The sequence below is a fragment of the Microcebus murinus genome, chromosome 4, assembly GCF_040939455.1.
Source record: "Microcebus murinus isolate Inina chromosome 4, M.murinus_Inina_mat1.0, whole genome shotgun sequence".
In the NCBI taxonomy this organism is placed as follows: Eukaryota; Metazoa; Chordata; class Mammalia; order Primates; family Cheirogaleidae; genus Microcebus; species Microcebus murinus.
In genome coordinates, this window is record NC_134107.1 from 99261327 (window position 1) to 99279680 (window position 18354).

Genomic DNA, 18354 nt, shown 5'->3' on the forward strand with positions numbered 1-18354 from the left:
GTTTGAAATGGGATTCCTAACTAGCACTGAAATAATTCATGTGTACGTTATACATCATAAAAATATAAACAGAGCAAGACTCTGTCTCAAAAATACATATAGTACATATATATACATACACAAATATACTTGCATACATATTTGCTATCCAATATTTTTTATGGATTAAAACCAAGGCTGTATTTTGTGGGTTGGATCATAGATCCTGTAGGAGTTGGGAGAGGGGACAAGTGGGTGAAGGCTGGGGAGTGGAGGGAGGGTTTAGGGGAGGACGTGGGGTGAAGCGCAGTGGGAAAGCAAGCAGGAAACAAGATTTGTTAAGCCCCTTTTGACAGCACCATCTGTGTACTTGACATCCTCTTAATAACCCTGTAAGGTAGTCATTCTCCTCACTTCTCAGACGAGGACTCTGGGTGCAGGGGGATGGACGGGGAGTCGCCGTCCTAACCTACCTTCGCGTCCCAACACTGGGCTCTCCGCGCTGTGCCCATGCTGCCAGGTGGGGAAAAGGAGCGTCGCACTGATAGGTGGGTCGGGTGCGATGCAGACCTCCCTCCCTGTCCCCACCCTGCCTCTCCGCACGCGGAGTGTGGTGGCTGGCACAGGGACGAATGCTGTTCTTTGTTTAAAGGGCAGCAGAGCACCCCAAGGGGTAGCAGGCTGGGGAATGATTAGAGCAGGGTCCCCAGTTTATCTGACGCCTGGGGGACCCTCTTTCCCCGGGAGCTCAGTGCACCTGCCAGTTTTAAAAGGATCAAGCGTCCCTAGGCCACCTTTGCCAGGAATCGCTGTGCTGTGCATAATCCTACTGTCATCCCCCAGGCTTTCCTGTCTCGTCCCACTGAATTCCACTGCCGTTCGGAAGAATCCCAGGGGATTTGGCCTCTTTTCCAGCCAGACTCTAAAGATTCTCCACGCTCCAATCCAGGACCCGTGGGGTTGGCCCCGCGGCCCCTCCCAAGCTCAGCCCCTGTAGCTGCGGGGTGGGGGGATGCCGAGACTCCGGGAGCACCAGCTCTGCAGCCTCCCTTCACCCCCTTGTTGGAGTCTCTTTGGATCAGCTGCTCAGACCTTTGTCCAGGCGGGGGTTAGCTTTTCACACCGTCTCTGGGGAAGACGTGCTGGATGTTCTCTGCATTTACACATAGGACACGATGAGGATGCCACAGTAACAAAAAAAACCCAGATTAATTCAAGTTGCCAAACAAAATAGGAATGTAATTTGAGCCTCATCATCCACTTAGCTGCGAGTGCCTGGACCCTGAGCTCCCCAGGACAGGGACTGTTTGTGGTCCATCTTCTCTGCTGGTGTCCCGTCTGCACGGTGCCTGCCACCTAGGACGTGCCTGTGAGTGTTGGCTGAACAGGCGTGTTCTTCCCTGATTTCGTCTGCCTCACCGTACCTGCCCTTGGCACACTTGGGGGTGTAAGTGAACACAGGAGAAGTGACATGGAGACAGAACACCCCAGTTCCCAGCGTGCTTTCTCATGCGATCTCATCGAGTTCCCACCCTTTACACCCATTTTGCAGATGACCAATGGAGCCTCAGAGAGGCTAGATGACTTCTCAAGGTCCCATAGCCAGGAGGGCCGACCCCAAGCATGAATCCAGATCTTCTGGATCGGGGCTGGCAGGAAGCAGCCCAGCAACGTCGGTGCCACTGTTGGTGGGGGCTGGCGGTGAGGGGCTGTGCGGGGCACAGATGCGGTGATCTTTACAAGTCTCTGCTGAAACCCTGCTGGGGAAGGGAGGAGAGGCGAGCCCCATGCTGTGGCTTGCACAGCTGGGCTGCATCTGAACCCTCTTTGTAAATAACAGGCCCTCTCAGGGCTTCTCCCCGATCTGCTGCAGCCTCCAGCTCCCTGGAAAACCTTCTCCAAACAGGTGACAAGAAGACAGGGGTTGGCAGCACCTTCCCAGAGCTCCTGTCTCCATCACGCCAGGCCCTTGGGCTTCATCCCTGCTTCCCTCTCCTTCTCGTTAAGAAAGCACACCAAGAGTAGGCTTCCCTCCCCTAAGTCCCGAGACACGTGTCCCTGGGCCTCCCCGGGGCCATGGTGCCTGCTGCTTCCTGCTGAGTTTGTCCTCCGAGGCAGCCTGGTCTCATGGGAAGAGGGTCGGATGGAGATCAGAAAGCAGAGACACGAACTCTGGTCCCAGCCGGGTTTCTGTGTCCGTGTGCTGGGCGAGTCGTGTCACCTGTCTACAGCACCAGGAGGGGGACGTGATGCACTTCAGGGCTCCCCCTCAGTGACCCTCTAATGTTTGAGGGTCAGGATGGTGAGTGACTTGTGCAGGGCAGAGTCTTTCAGGATTGTAGTCAAGACATCCCCAAATTGACTACCCGATCACTCTGCACAGAGCCTGGCAGCACGGGACCTTGGACCGCTTAGAAAATCAACCCTTCGCTTGCCACTGCCGTGTGTAAGATGAGTTGTTCCTCCTCCCTGCCGCCCGTTCTCCTCTGTACTGGGGATTACAACACTGTATAGGATTGTTGTGAGGACTTACATGAGATAAGCCATGTAAAATTGTTAGCACATTAGCTGGAACACAATAAGCGTTCGATAAATGTTACTCTTGTCATTGCTTTTGGGAGCAAATGCCTGCATGTCTCTTTCCCTTGGAATTGAGACCACTGCTTCCCCCCACCCCATGCACATACATCCATGCCCTCCCCTGGCCTATATTGGCAGAGACGAGGCAGAATTAAGACCCTTTTGTCTCAGGGACGCCATTCCGGAACCCCTCCTTCCACTACGGCTCATAGGCAGCAAACAGCTAGGGGTGGAGGAGGGACGTGGGGGTTTCTAGCACACAGTCCCGTTTTTTTTTCATTTTGTTCTGGGCGCACCCAGAGTCTTGCCTGCCGGAGTGCAGTTCAAAGCCTGTTCTTTTATGATCATAATAATACCTTCTCGTCTTAATGCAGCCACGAGGCTGTGAGGAGTTCAAAGGGTTTTGCTAGGCCTGTTTTCTGGGTCCTGGGATCATGAAGATCCCCCACCTCCAAAATGAACACAAAGGCTTTTATAGAGCCTGATGTAACGTTTACGAGAGGGTACCACGTCCGAGTCTCAGGCCTAAGTTACATGCGACCTTCTCTAACCCTCAACATCGACCTAGGAGCTGACTGCTGTTACTATTTCCACTTCTCAGATGAGGAAACTGAGGCCAAACAACTGGCCACATGAAAAGGTCCTTGAATAGGGGAAAGATACACGGGCCTGGTGGTCTCTGGCCCCAGATCTTGGCCACTGTGTGTCCTGCACCCGAGGACCATGGGGAGGGCAGGGACATGTTCATTCCACCTTGGAAGCTTTCTGCTCCACCTTAGAAGAGTGTTCCCAAGGTGGCTGGGGAGCTAACGGGGAGCTCTCTTATTCTAGATGGCTAAGAAGCCTGCCCAGTTATGAAGTAGCTCCCTAGCACCAGCAATGGGACCAGACGTGACCCTGTGTCCAGCCCAAGCTCCCCCATGTCTTGTTTGTGCCCAGGTGTCCCTTGAGGCAGCTCTGCCGAGCCTCAGGGCTTCATCCTCTCTCCCCTCCAGGCCTTTTAAACCTAGAGAAGCTGCTCCGGCAATTCCTTATCTCCAAGGACACACTCTCCGTCCGGATGCTGGATGACACCCGGGACCCCACCCCACTCCTCAAGGAGATCCGGGACGACAAGACAGCCACCATCATCATCCACGCCAACGCCTCCATGTCCCACACCATCCTCCTGAAGGTGCGAGCCGGGCTGGGCGGGTGCTGGCGGGTGCTGAGCCTCCTCCCCTCCCTTGCCCCCTGCCCCGAGCACCCGCTCTCCTTGTCCTTCCCTTGTGTGTCCTCCTGAGCTATGGCCGAAGGAGCCCTGGGCTGGACCTGAGCCCTGACCAACCTCTCCTTGCTTCCGTTTCAATGAACGGTTCCCGACAGCTGAAGGGTGATGGTGATGTCATAAAAACATTTGGCCCCCCGGGGCAGCAGGGCCGCAGACAACAAAGACACCAGCCAAAGCCAGATCCTGCCAGGGGCTCTGCAGAGAGTCCACGGGGTCCTGGGAGGGCTATGGTGGGGGTGGGGTGCTCGAGGGGCTTGGGCAGAAGCCGCTTGCCACGCCGTGTGGAAGTATCTCCACATTTTGACAACCAGGGCAGTCGTGCCAGCGCATCTTGCTGAACATCAGCTCTGTCTTCGGTCCGGACGCGGTGTGCACAGTTGCCGAGTGCTTCTGTGCACTTTCCCGGTGTAAAACGCCCAGTGATGACGTGAGGCAGGTATAGTAGCTTCTTGCTGGGAGATGAAGAGACCTGTCCAGGGCCCAGCCCTGCGAGGAGCAGGGCCGGCCTGAGCGCTTCCGTCTCACCTGCGAACCAGGCGGTTTCTGCTGTACTCCCAGAGACAGAGGGCAGGGCGCCAGCCCCGAATTCGAGCATATGCACTGGCAACCAGGACTCTGGGAGTGAGGCCGATCCGAGAGACAGAGAGAGAGAAGTCTGGTGCCCGGGGCCCGCATGGGACAAACAGCTGGAAATAGCTGGGCAGCCTCGGGTCACCTGGCGCCAGTTCCTGGGCCGGTGGCGGGGCCAGGCATGCACCTCAGAGAGAGCAGACCCTGCTTCCCAGCTCCTCGGCAGCTCCCCCAACCTCTCCAGGCGCTCTGGCCTCTTCTAATGCCATTTTAATTGCACATTTAAACACAACCTGCCATCTTCCACTGGGGGAGCGAGGCTCCTCGTTAACCTCTGCCAAGCTGCGAGGAGCCCGGCAGACACTCGGATGATTGTCTCTCCCTCGCCCTCCCTCCTCCCGGCCTCCCATCCCCAGCTAGTTTTTGTCTCAGAGTTAATAAGAGATTTGAATGAGTTCTCTCAGTACTGAAGGCTGTCCCTTCAGCCCGTTGCTATAGTAATTTTCCAGAGCTCCAAAGCCACGTCTGTCCGTGTGCGTATACCCAACTCACACACACTCTCTCTGTCACACATACACGCACATTCAAACACAGGATTTTTCTCTTTTCTTCCTTTTTCTCCTCTTATGCCTGGAGCTATGATCAATGAAGTCATTAAGGATGGAAAAGCTCCTGTAAGTTTCAGGGGAGGAGAGGGCCAGGCTGAGGGGTCCCCCTTAGGAAAGGTGGGGAGCAGGGAGTGAGAGCTTCAGCTCAGTAGACAGATGTCCCTGCAGCCCCATTGCGGAGGGCAGCTCAGACGCTCAGTTCCCTTTGGGTACTTGGAACCTGCCTACACAGCCCCCAGGTAGGAGCCTTTGGGGGGCGGCCCCTTGCCCAGGAATATTCCATGGCATATTCCCAGCATGTGAGGCCGAGTTCTATACCCACAATAATACAACTAGTTCATTGTTGAAATTTCGGAAAGTATAGAAAAGCACACAGAAGAAAATAAAAATTATTTACAATCCCATCACCCAGAGCTAACCGCTATTAAATTTTGATGTCTACCCTTTCTGCTTTACAGACGCATTTTTTCCAAAATTATTATCACCCTGCACAAACTTTTCTGTAAGCTGCTCTCCTAATTCTATGCCATGCACCTTCCCCATGTCATTAAACATTTTTCTACAAATATTTTAATGGCTGTATCATTTCCTATCATACAGATGTCCCATAATTTATTTAACCATCCTTTTATTGTTGGAGATACAGGTTGTTTCCAATCTTTTGCTATAATAAATAATGCCGGGGTGCACATCTTTGCCCATAAATCTTTATGCACATTCATGAATATTTCCTTATCATAAATTTCTAGAAGTGGAATTACTGAGTTAAAGATATGCATGCTTTTAAGGATTTTGATGTGATTTACCAGATTGCCTGGCAAAGGCTGTGACAGTTCACACTCTCACCAGTAGCATATAGGTGTCTTTTAGCACCCTTGCCAATACTGGGTATTTTCATTAAAAACGCTTTGTGGGGTTTTTTTGTTTTGTTTTTTGTGGCCGTCCTTTTCAAGGAAGCTCCACCTGTGCTGCAAACGGTTGTGTTGTTGAGTGCTCCATGCCTGTCTTTCCTGGTCCCACCGCTCGGGCCCAGCCCCTATGACCTTGGACCCAAGCTGATCAATGAGCAGTGAGGCTTCAGGAAAGCCTGTTCCCTTTGTTCCCATCTGACTTCCTAGAGGCCCGGGCAGGCTCTGTCCTTGTGCTTCTTAGGGCTCCATACTCCTCCTTCCAGCGGCGGGGGGTCGGGGGGAGGACACAGGCCTTTAGGGGGCCTCAGCCAGGACGGCCTCCGCGTGGGAAGCTGAGTGGGCACAGCACGCACGGGGCCTCCGGGAGACTCGCTGTGCAGGAGGGGGCCCGGCCCCGAGCTTGGCAGCACTCTGCTGGCTCCCGATTTCAGGAGGATTTGCAGAGTAATCCCCGACTTTATTGAGAGGCTGTTCCAGCGACGAACTCCATGTTTACTCAGAATTCAGGCCTTAAAAACCAAGGATCTCTTGTCTTTTATCTCTAGGACAGCAGATTTCACAAAATGGGTTTTAACTATCTGACTGTGCCCTCTCCCAGTGCCGCCCCGCCCCGTCAGCAGTGGGCTCAGTCATCTAGGCAGGGGCAGGAGGGGCAGAACCCTTCCATGGACAGGGTGGGTGCGTGGGGCGGGGCATGGGACGGAGGCGGTCATGCTGTCACACCGTCCTCTTGGAAGTGGAGGAGGAAATGTAACTTCGATTGGAGGAAGAAGGAGCCTCACAGGGGAGGCCTTGTGTCCCCTGAGTGCTGTTGCCCCTGTCACTAAGCCTCCCTGCCCCTTAGCTTCCTGTTGGAATGATGGTGATACAGGAACCCCCAGTCCGTTCCTCAAGGAGCCTGCGCGGGTTCCTGGAAGAACGCTCACGATGCTATCTGAGTTCCTTGGGAGATGAACACTACGTAGGAGGAAAATATAATCATCCCTGGTCTTGTTTCTCCTCTGTCCGCCTTGATAGTCATCACAAAAGTGGTCTCCCTGTGCCCCAGGGCTGCATGACGCGTTATGAAAATCTAGCCGGTTGTCAGGGGGGATGAGGCCCTGGAGAGAGCTGGGCTCATTATTTACCTGATCTGCTTGTCAGCTGCATGGCACCTGTCACACTCAAAGCCAGGCACACTGACAGGAAAGGTTGGTTAGGAGTGCTGAGGGTGGGTACAAAGATCAGACAAAAGGGACACTGCTCTGAGGTGGCAATGCTCAGCTGCGGAGTGCTGCCACACTGCTGCACTGTGATCAAGGGGGAGGCATGTCACCGGCAACTTGTTACGTGCTAATAAAGCACCAGAGTTTGCAAATTATTTACTTATTTCCTATGTTGCTGCAGATTCAAGAATACTCTTATTAAGAGTCTCACTTGCATTCTGACAGGGGTGGAGTTTATCTGAGCATTGCCTACAACCTACGGACTCTCTGATCTATACCTCGGCCCCTAAGAGGGTCGTGTCTGTGGTTCCATCAATATCGCAGTCCTCAGGGGGGAATATAGTTGGTTAAAAGCACTGACATTAGGCTGCCTGGCTTTAATCTCACCGTTTCCGTTTGTGAGACATGAGAGCTTGTACAACTTTTTTAGCCCTTTGTTGCGTCAGTTTCCCCAACTGGGAACGCGGGTTGGGGGAGGGATGATCGTGCCTACCTCATGCAGTTAACCCACGTAGAACACCTTATGGTGGCTGGCACGCACCAAACAGTGGGTGTCAGCCACTGTTATTGTTAATGGTGGTGGAGATAATTATTATAGTCTGTTTAATTATTTGCTTCATTTCCCTAAAAGTCATTTTGGTTTCAGTAATATCTGATTCTATCCATGGTGTGCTGAGTGTGAGAACAGCAGCTACTGTGCATGTCGCTGCAGTGGGAGGGAGCAAAGAGGAGGAGGAGAGACTCTATGCTGGCCCAAGATCGAGGGCAGTGTGAGAACCAGCCAGGATGTTCTACTCTGCCTGGTGCCGAAGGGCAGGCGCCCGGACAAATGGCAGACACACGGAGCCCTCACTGCTCAGTTGCTGCCAGGGGGCTCGTGTTTTCTTCTCTAACCTCCTTCTCTTCGCCTTGCAGGCAGCTGAACTTGGGATGGTGTCAGCCTATTACACATACATCTTCACTAATCTGGTAAGACATTTTCACAGCTCACCTCCTTGGCATAGAGAGTGTTGTGAGTGGTCAGGGGCAGTGGATCGCGATGGAATGGAGCCCAGAGGATGGGGGAGTGGGAGAAGTCGACGCAGAGGAGCAGAAGCCGGCTGGAAAGGCTGGGCGTCCTACAAACACGGGGTCCAAGAGCCCACTGGGATTCTTATCCCAACAATTCTGAGCCTTGCAAACATGGGGACGTGGGGAGTCTAACGTCTCCATTCAGGCACCACTAGCTACATAGGGCTACTTCCTCTGGGCTGTCGCAGGGTGGGTGAGCCTCTTTGGTAGGTCCAGTAACCGGGCTGCAGTCCATGTTGTCAGACCCTCGTGCTAACTCAGAAGTAGGAAAGCTAGGGCACAACAGGATGCATGTCTTATGGTGTTATAACCATAGGTACCTTTAGAGACCATCTCAGTCAAATTCCCTTATTTTGCAGATGAGAAAACTGAGGTCTGTAGAAACTTCATTGAATCAGGTTTGAGCACTAGCTTTGCCACTTGCCAACCATGTGCCCTTCAGCAAAGCACAGAGCCTTGGTGTCCTTATCTATAAAATGGGAATCAGAACAGCCATGGCATGGAGTTGCCATAATTTTGAAATGATTTAATTTAACCTATGTGGAAGCCTTTTGGCATGGTAAAGCATTAAGAAATGTGAAAGATTAAGGTGACATAGGGACACACTCAATCAGAAGGTAGAAAGGACCTCAGAAAACAGGTGTTTTTTTTTTAAATTATAACTTTTTACTTTGAAATAGTGATTCATATGAAGTTGCAAAGGTAGTGCATGTAACCTTAACCCAGATTCCTCCAATGGTGATGCTGTACACAATTACAGGACAGTATCAAAACAGGGTATCAGAATGGCAATCTATGAAAACGTGCATAGTTGTGTACCTCTGCAAGCAAGATACAGAACTGCCTATCCCCTCAAAGAGCTCCCTCCTGCCACCACTTTACAGTGACACCCGCCACCCTCCCCCCCACCATCCCTAACCCTTAGCCTCCACTCATCTGTTCCTCATTTCTATAGTTGAATGATCGTGAGGGTGTTATATAAATGCAATCTTACCTTTCTGTGACCTTGTTGGATTTTTATTACAGAGTAGTATTTCATGGTATGGATGTGCCACAGTTTGTTAGCCCTTCACCTGTCGACAGACATTTTGGTTGTTTCCATATTTTGACTATTACAAATAGAGCTGTTACAAACAATAGTTCAGAGAAGAGGTTGGCTTCATTTTATAAATCACTTGACAAAGGGGACCCCTTCATCCAGACATGCTTTTGAGTACCTCCTGTATACAGGTGCTGGGCCAGGCATTTGGGATTAAAATGAGAGTAAGAAACCAAGCCTGCCCCGGAAAAACTCAAAGCACGTATCACAGTGCAAAGTGCTAGATTCTGTTGTTAGACATGTGATATTCCAAACTCTTGAGCAGGGGCTGCTTGCTCAGCATGGGGCCGTCAGGAGAAGTTTCATAGAGGAAACGGCCTTCAAGCTACAGCCTGAAAGATGGGTAGAGTTTTTCTAGGGAAACAAAGAAAGGAAGAGCATTCTGGGATAAGGCACAGCATATCCACCTACTTAGAGATAAGAAAGTCCATGGCAGGTCCAGGAGACACTAGGCCACTTAAAACTTACGGACTGCTCCAGGAATATGCATGTCAGTTAATTCTTATTCACTTAATGCATTTCCAGCCAGCATTGAAAGTAACCTGTTTAGAGGATTCGAGTCAATTTAAGGGCCTTGATAAGTTAGGGAACAGAATTCGGCCTCATAGAGTTGATTCTTCAATCTTGAAGAAGGTTGTCCAGAAGTAAATACATTTTTGGTGCAAGTGTGCAGTAGGGTAATTTAGGGAATCATGCAGTCTCCCTTCCTAGACTTAGAAATCAGGTCTCTTAAAATATCCTGTGAGGCTTAGGAGATGGCTGCCCAAAGAGATGGGCTTGGACGCTGAGATCCTTTTCTTCTCCAGCTGTAGGTGTTTATGAACAGTCCTTTCTTGGGGCATCTGTGGAATTGTTAACCCTGAAGCATCCTCTAAGTCTTTGCTCTCGGAGTTGAAACAGACTTTAGAGGAATCCAGGTGTGGCTTTTCTTCTGGAATAGGGACTGATTCCACGGCAGGCTTGCCAGGGAGTCCTCCAGCCTTTGCTTGAACTTGAGTGGAAATAGCTTGTTCACCACCACCACCATAACACTGCCTGCTCCGTTGTTAGAAGTTGTTAGAATTTTTTTTTATTGAAGTCTAGTATGCCTATAGAAGGAAACCACAACATAGTATGTGTGCACAGCTTAAAAAACTTTCTCCAAGCGAGCACACCTGTGTAAGCCGCACCCAGCCCCAGAAATAGAACATCGCCAGCACCCCAGATCCCCTCTCATGCCCCCCTAAACGTACAACAGACGAAGTTCTTTGTTCGCTTTTTTTCCCCTCTCTTAACACTGCTGCTGTAAATCAGAACATTAATATGTAAAAAGGGAGAAAAGGATTAGACTATTCCCAGAGCAATGCAAAAGCATTTGCTTAAAGGAAGGAGGCATCTGGGGGAGCCTGGGCAAGTTGGCAGAAGAGCAAAGAAAGATTAGAGTATAGTTGTGTTCCATTTGGGGACCTGGGAAATGGTGGGGGAGGGAGAAGGCAGGCCGGGGGCTGCCTGCAGCGTGCCAGCCTGCCGGGAGGCTCCCTAAATTAGGCAGCAACGTCAGCAGAGGAGGAAGGAGCTGGGCAGCGAGGAGTCGCTGGGGTGATTTAGCAGATGAAAGGGTGACATTCATTTGGAATATGAGTTCCCAGGACAGTAACCAGAATAAGGTGGAGTTGCTTGGCTGGGAGATTTTTAAGAAGACAGCATTATCCACACTGTGTACTGCCACCCCCTGTCCTCAAAAATGACAGGAATGATGATGACGATGTTATCTAGTGGACAGAGGTCGAGTCGCTGGGGGGACTTGGGTAAGCCACACTGGCTCTCTGAGCCCCAGTTTTATCATTCTTAAAATGAGGGTAATGAAACAATGATGAGGATTAACTGAAATTATATTAATATAAATAAAATGTATTAACAGGACTCACACTGTACATTTGCAAGGGGAGATCAGAAAAGTAACTGTGAGTAATGCCGGTTGAATAATAGTCAAGAAAACAGCAGCAGAGCCATTGCGAAAATCAGCCTGTAAGAGAATATTCTGGAAGCTTCTCATTAGTACCTCGGCTTTCCAGAAGGGATAGCCCTCAAATAGGAGTAAAGATACTTTGTAGGACCACTCTTCCTGCCCATTTGCAGTTGAAGTTTTAGGCCAGAGGGAAAAGGGTTTCGTCCGGAGGGTGATGAGTTATCCTCTCTGCTTCTCCACCCTTCTCCCAAGTCCAGGTGCCAACCGGGCTTTAATTCTTATTTACTCCTTGTCAGAATTCCTAGGAAGCCGGGTCATGTCCCGTCTCTGAATTCTGCCACAGCAATGCAGCAGGTTCTCAGATCAGCTTTCAGAGAACAGGCGCAATGAGCTGCAAAGCGTGGGCAGTAGCAGTACCTGCCTCGGGAGATAATATACACACTAACTGGCTCACGGTGCGAGTTTAGTTGGGGGAAGTTATTATTTTAAGAAGTCTAGTTTATGCTTCTCATGGGCTCAAAGGAATGGGAGGTACTTATTTTGCTGCCCAGCCTCTAATGGTCTGTAAAAATGACTCATAAAATGCCATTTTATTTATTTCTAGAGAATGAATAGAAGTAGGTAGTTCGGTTATTGTGCGTGACGGAACCTACCCATTGTAGGGTTTATTTGTGTCTGTAATTACTGAGCAATTGATCAAATACCCATACCTCACTTCCATCCAGGCAGAAGGAAAACTGATTGATTTAGGGCATCCATAATAAATGAATTAGGTTGACTGCTCTGGATTCTGTCCGTTGATTACCCATCACAGGAGTTGGGACAAAATTATCCATCATGAATCAGACTTCCAAACCATCAATTCATTTGACCCTATGGAAACATAGTTTCTTTCTCTCTCAGGGTCTGGCCAGCAAGGAGAGTGAGTGTGCCAATTCTGGGCCTTGGGAGACAGGTGACGGATGCAACACAAGGAACTGAGCCAGCGAGAGCAGAGGCTGCTAGGGGGACCACGCGGCTAACGCAGGCAGAGCCAGGTCTGTGGGTCCTGGAGAGGTGGCGCTCAGTGACACGATGACAGTGAGGTGGCAGGCAATGAGAGAGACACAACTCACAGGGATAGATTCCTCCAGAACAGAGGAAGCCATCAGTGACAGGAAGTATGTAGATGTTGAAGGCACGCAGTGAACACCTATCCAGGTCTTTTATCTATATTCGCTATTTCAAAATGGGATTTGGGGTGATTTCTACTGGTGTTAGAGACTGGATCAGTGAATCGGCTTTTTTCCCAGCTTCTGGTTTGAATGGGTCAGGAATCATTTCCAGCAGAGCAAATCTCTGATCAACAGACAGCAAGTGAAGTTGGCTAAGGTGGGGGCCGGCGCAGAGGGTTAGCTCTTGGGTTCCAAATCACAAGAATTTGAGAGGTAAATTGAGGGCACTTGGCCAGGATGTGCACTTGGCCAGAGGTCAGGTACGCGGAAAAGAACTAGGAGGAAGCAAGTCCTGGGGTGAAGGTCAAGGTGAGGGGTCAAGAGTCCAGGCCAACGTGAGAGGGACCAAATAAGGGACAAAGCAAGGCAAACAGAATTATTGTGCAAAGTCACAAAAGATATAGATGCATGAGTGACCCAGAGAACTGGTTCCTGCCCTCATCCAGAAATCAATCAGCCTGCCTGCTGGCCTTCCTTCCTTCCTTCCTTCCTTCCTTCCTTCCTTCCTTCCTTCCTTCCTTCCTTCCTTCCTTCCTTCCTTCCTTCCTTCCTCTCTTTCTCTCTTGAATTTTTATTTTGGTAAAGTACTAATATATATGACATCAAATTTGCCATTTTAACCTTTTTTTTAAGTTTACAATTTAGTGGCATTAATTATATTTGCAATGCTGTGCAACTATCGCCATGATCTATTCCTAAAACTTTTCATCAACCCAAACAGAAACTCGGTACCTATTAAGCAATAGCCCCCATTCCCCTCGCTCCAGCCCCTGCACTCGACTTTCTTCTCTGTGTGTTCACCTGTTCCAGCCAGGTGCGTCCTGTAAGTGGAATCTCACAGTATTTGTCCTTTCGTGTCTGGCTTATTTCATTCAGCATAATGTTTCCTAGGTCCATCCATGTTTATAGTATATGTCAGAATTTTGCTTGTTTTTCTTTAAAGCTTTGTTTTCTTGTGATCAAATACACATAAAATTTACCATTTTACCCATTTTTAAGCATACTTTCCAGTGACGTTAAGTATACTCACATTGTTGTATAACTGTCACCACCATCAATCCCCCCATCTTTTTTCATCTTCCCAAACTGAAACTCTCTACCTATTAAACAACAATAACACCCTAATTTTCCTGTCCCTCAGCCTTTGGCAACCACCATTCTTTTTTTTTTTTTTTTTTTTTTTGAGACAGGGTCTTGCTCTGTTGCCCAAGCCAGAGTGCAGTGGTGTCATCGTAGCTCACAGCAGCCTCAAACTCCTGGGCTCAAGTGTTCCTCCTGCCTCAGCCTCCTGAGTAGCTGGGACTATAGGCATGCACCAACACACCCAGCTAATTTTTCTATATTTTGTAGTGATGGGGTCTCACTATGTTGTTCAGGCTGGTCTCAAACTCTTGTCCTCAAGCAATCCTCCCACTTTGGCCTCACAAAGTGCTAGGATTATAGGTGTGAGCCACTGCACCTGGCCCCTGGCAGCCACCTTTGTACATTTTATCTCTATGAACTCAACTACTCTAGGTACTTCATATAAGTGGAATCATGCAATATTTGTCTTTTTGTGCCTGGCTTATGTTAATTATATTAATATCTTTAAGGTTCACCCATGTATTGGAATTTCCTGCCTTTTTAAGGCTAAATAATATACCATTATATATGTCTATATCACATATTGTTTATCCATTCATCCACCAATAGACACTCGGTTGCTTCCACCTTTGGGCCATTGTGAATAATGCTGGTATAAACATGGATGTGTCAATATCTGTTCAAGTCCCTGCTTTCAGTCCTTTTGGATATACGCCTAGGAGTGAAATTGCTGGATCATATAATAATTATATGTTTATTTATTGAGGAACTGCCAAACTGTTTTCCAGAGTGACTGTACCAATTTCCATTCCACCAGCAATACCCAAAAGTCCCAGTTTCTCTACAACCTTGCCAATACTTGTTGTTTTTCTTTTTTTATATAATAGCCATCCTGATGGGTGTGAAGTGGTCAGATGTGTTTCTAATTTCTATTTGAAGTTTGCAAATTGAAAGGAGCAAGACCACATGGCTGAAGTTGAGAGTCCTGCTGATTAAGAAGCTTTATAATGAGAGAAAGTAGCAGTGTGCAAAAGCCCCGTACCCACAGTCAGTCAGAACGGGTAAAACTCCCATTCAGGAGCTCACGAGCTATATGGCCCTGAGGCTCTTAGGGCTTCAGTTTCCTCATATGTACAATGTAAATAATAATAAGATCTGTCTTTTAAAAATCTTGGTAAGAATTAAAAATTAACTATTGATAACACTGTTTGTATCTGGTAGATAATGCTAGCTCCTACAACAGATAAACCCCCCAAATCCCATAGCTTCACACAATGGAAGTATTAATATATTGCTAACTCAAACTAAGTCCCAAAAAGGTGTTCCTGATCAGTAGGTAGCCATCCATAAGGTCATTCAGGGGCCCAGGCTTCTTCTAGCTTATAAATGTGTCCTCTTAGAGGCCAAGGGTAGGAAAAAATCATGGAGGGTCACACACAGGAGGGTTTGTGGATCAGGCCTGGAAGTTGCACAGGTAATTTCTGCTCACAATTCCAGTGGCTTGAACTCATCGCATGGCTACATGTACCTGTAAGGGAAGCTGGATAATGCAGTCTGGCCGTGTGCCCAGGGAGAAGAGGAAATGGGTTTGGTGATCGGGGGAAGCAATCTTTGCTACATTATTAAATTATTACTCATCTTTACACATCTCATTCATGTATGCTAGAAAGACAGTTAGCATCCTAAGCCCTGGCTGCTCTGTTTAGAAGATAACTGATCCTGGAACCAGAGATTAGCACTTAGTTGTAAGGGTATCAGCTCCTGTCCGGGCAGGAAAGGCCCAGGACAATTGCAGACGCATTGTGCTTGCTCTGCTCTTTACTCTGAAAAGGAGTCTCTGTCTTCCAGTCGGCCTCTGGGTTTGGCTGGAGGAACCTGTGTTCTGCAGGATTGATGGAAGTTTGGATAAAGGACGTGAAGAATTAAGGGCCTCTGGGCAAAGCCCAGTCTACCGTTGAGACAGCAGAGGTGTTTGATGCCATCTGAAGAGAAGAGGTGAAGGAGGAAGCTCAATTGGAGCTAATAAATCTGGAGGGATTATCCAGCTACTAATGAACCCAGGGAGATTTGCAGTCACTGCCTAATAGAAAAGATAAAATCACTCTAATCTATTGTCGGAGAGCCACAGGCCCCGTGCCAAATGAGGGAGCCGCAGCCTTGGGGGAGCGAAGTGTTGAGATTTAAGGGTAAGGGTCAAAAGTCATGGAATGTCAATGAAAGGGGGGAAATAATTGAGCGCTAGAAGCAGGAGGCTGTGCCGTCTGCTGTCCTCTGGGCTGCTATGGCCTTGCAGCTGGCGTGGCTAGCAGATGCCATCACCGCCGTTTCATTGCCGTGCTCCAGGAAGGCCAGCGCTCCCTGCTCTTGGCACCACCGTCTCTGTGCTGGAGGCCAGGCTGCCATTTGTGGGCTATCTATAGAGGCAGCGGGCACTGGAGCCTTGCTTCTGGGGAATCTTGAGAGAAGGGTGCGAGTGCTGGGTGTGCTGTGTTGGAAGGCAGGGGCAGGGATGGCCCCAGCAGGGTCCTCGTCACATACAGGGCAAGGCCCTGGATGAGCAGTGAAGCAGCACTAGGTCCAGGCCTGCCACGAGCTAGCTGGGTACATAGTAATAGGAGAGCTGACATTCACTGACTACTTTCTCTGGGCAAGGCTCTGTAATAGCAGCCTCACAGTTATTTTCTCATTTAAACCTCACAACAACTCTAGCAGAAGGTACTATTTTATCCCCATTTTAGAGATGAGCAAGCTGAGGATTGCTCGAGGCTTATAAAGCTTTGGTGTCTTGCTCAAGGTGGTAAAGCCAGATCATGAACCCAGGCAGTTGGCTCTTAACCTCTTCACTCTGCTGTCTTTATCTAGGCAAGCCATGTTTCCTTGTTGGGCTTCAGTTTCTTCATCTATAAAATTACCAGGTTGTATCAGGTGATCTCTGAGGGTCTTTGTAGTCTTGGACTTGTTTCATCCTATGTATTTGCAGCCCCCAACCCTGGGTCTGCAGCCTGTTAGGAACCAGGCTGCACAGCAAGAGGTGAGTGGCAGGTGAGGGAGGGAAGCTTCCTCTGTATTTACAGCTGCTCCCCGTTGTTCGCTATCTCCCCTCCCCTCCCCCATACATGGAAAAATTGTCTTTCATGAAGCTGGTCCCTGGTGCCAAAAAGGTTGGGGACCACTGTGCATGGTTGGGGACATTTCAATTCACAATGCCCTCGGGGTAGGAATGTTCCCTGGAGAGAGGGGAGAATGACCCATCAGATTGGAGGGCCCACGTGGCCTGTGCTAGCAGTTTCTGCTCTCCGAACAGCTCCAGCCCGGTCCCAGCAAGCTCTGCAGAAATAACCCTCCATGCCCCAGTCTCTATCTTGCTTGGGCAGAATGGATCTATGCACCCAATTTTCTCCACTGGGTTCATTTTATTGTCAGCAGACCCGAGCTTGTGTTTATTTTTCCAAAGGTTTATCAGAGAGATTAGCCAAAAGTAATTGAAATTGCTAAAATCATTACAGAAAGGGGACCCAGGGCAGACAGGAAGGAAAGAAATAATTAATTCCAAGAGGAAGTGAAAATGCACCCCATCCCACTCTTCTGCTCCTTTCTTTGGCCAGCTGACCCTACCCATCTTTGGGTCTTTCTTAAATGTCACTTCCCCAGGGAAGTCTCCCCTGACACCCTCCCCCCAGGTTGAGTCTGCTGTCACCCACTCTCACAGCACCCTGCGTTCTGTATTTTGTGGCATTCATCTCAAGTGGGAATCCCTTCTTCTATGCTAGCCTCTTCCCCAGACTTTGAGCTTCCTAAAAGGCAAGGCCAACTGGCACACAGTAGGCACTTGATAAATATCGAATGAGCGAATGGAGTGTTTCATGACATTATAGAGTTCTCAGAGTAGGAGGGTGGCCAGGTGCAATAGGTCATCTGCTTGCAGCCAACAGGAATTCAGCTCATGCCACCCAATTCCTCTAGCACAAAGGAGCCCAGCCTGCTGCTCACCAGGGAGAGGGGGGCCCTGCACCCTGCTCTCCAGGTCACCCCAGCACTATCATAGCCAGTGCGGAAACTATCTGGAATGCCCTTCCTCTCGTTCTGAGCGGGACAGAGTTGAAGTTAAGGCTGTGCAGGACCCTGCAGTGTGGCTTAGTTCAGGATCCAAGACGCAGGGTTGCATGGGCTCTGCCTAGTGACAGCGGTGTCAAAATCCGAGGCCCAGGGTTGGCATCAAGAATGCCCACTGAGGCGGGAAAGGGCAGAAGAGTTCAGGGACAGTCAGGCTGATTGTACTGAGTGGCCTGTCTGTCATCTGGGGCTGCTTCCTCCACTGGCCACATCACGCCCCGGTCAGCCTGGGTCATGTGACCTCTTCAGGCCGGCACCTGGCACCTGACTCATGGAGCCAGAACCCAAGGGTTTCAAAACAAAACCTCTCTTTCAAGTTATGAAGTTCTCTAGTCCTGCCCCTCCCCCCATGGCTTGGCACATGAGGGCGGGTGAGCCTCATCGCCGAGTTGACATTGGGGGTGGAAACACGGTTTAACAGAAGCAGCCAGGGCCTCAGATTAGAGAGGACTTGACTTTTAATCCGGGCCCTGCCATACATTAGGTGAACATGTGGCCAAGTAGTTAACCTATGGGACTTCGAGTTTTCCCTTTTGTAAAATGAAGATAATAATGTTTGTTTTATAACACCATTTTGTGAATACCATGGAAACATTCTAATCTTCAGTGGGTTATTAGTAAATATGATTTCCCTTTGCTCTTTTTTCCTGCTTCCCTGTTGGCGATTTCCATCTGTAGACCTCAGTTTCCTGATTTACTGCCC

The 18354-nt window shown here is 49.4% G+C and overlaps 1 protein-coding gene across 2 annotated transcripts in view; it reads left to right on the forward strand.

Moving 5' to 3' along the window:
* Positions 1 to 18354, forward strand: part of GRIK4 (glutamate ionotropic receptor kainate type subunit 4) — a 418916-nt gene that overhangs the window by 265047 nt on the left and 135515 nt on the right. For both annotated transcript variants that reach the window (XM_012773499.2, XM_076002592.1), the window contains exons 6-7: positions 3555 to 3733; positions 8039 to 8092. In XM_012773499.2, coding sequence (XP_012628953.2) covers positions 3555 to 3733; positions 8039 to 8092 — 233 coding nt within the window. The remainder of the gene's footprint in view (positions 1 to 3554; positions 3734 to 8038; positions 8093 to 18354) is intronic.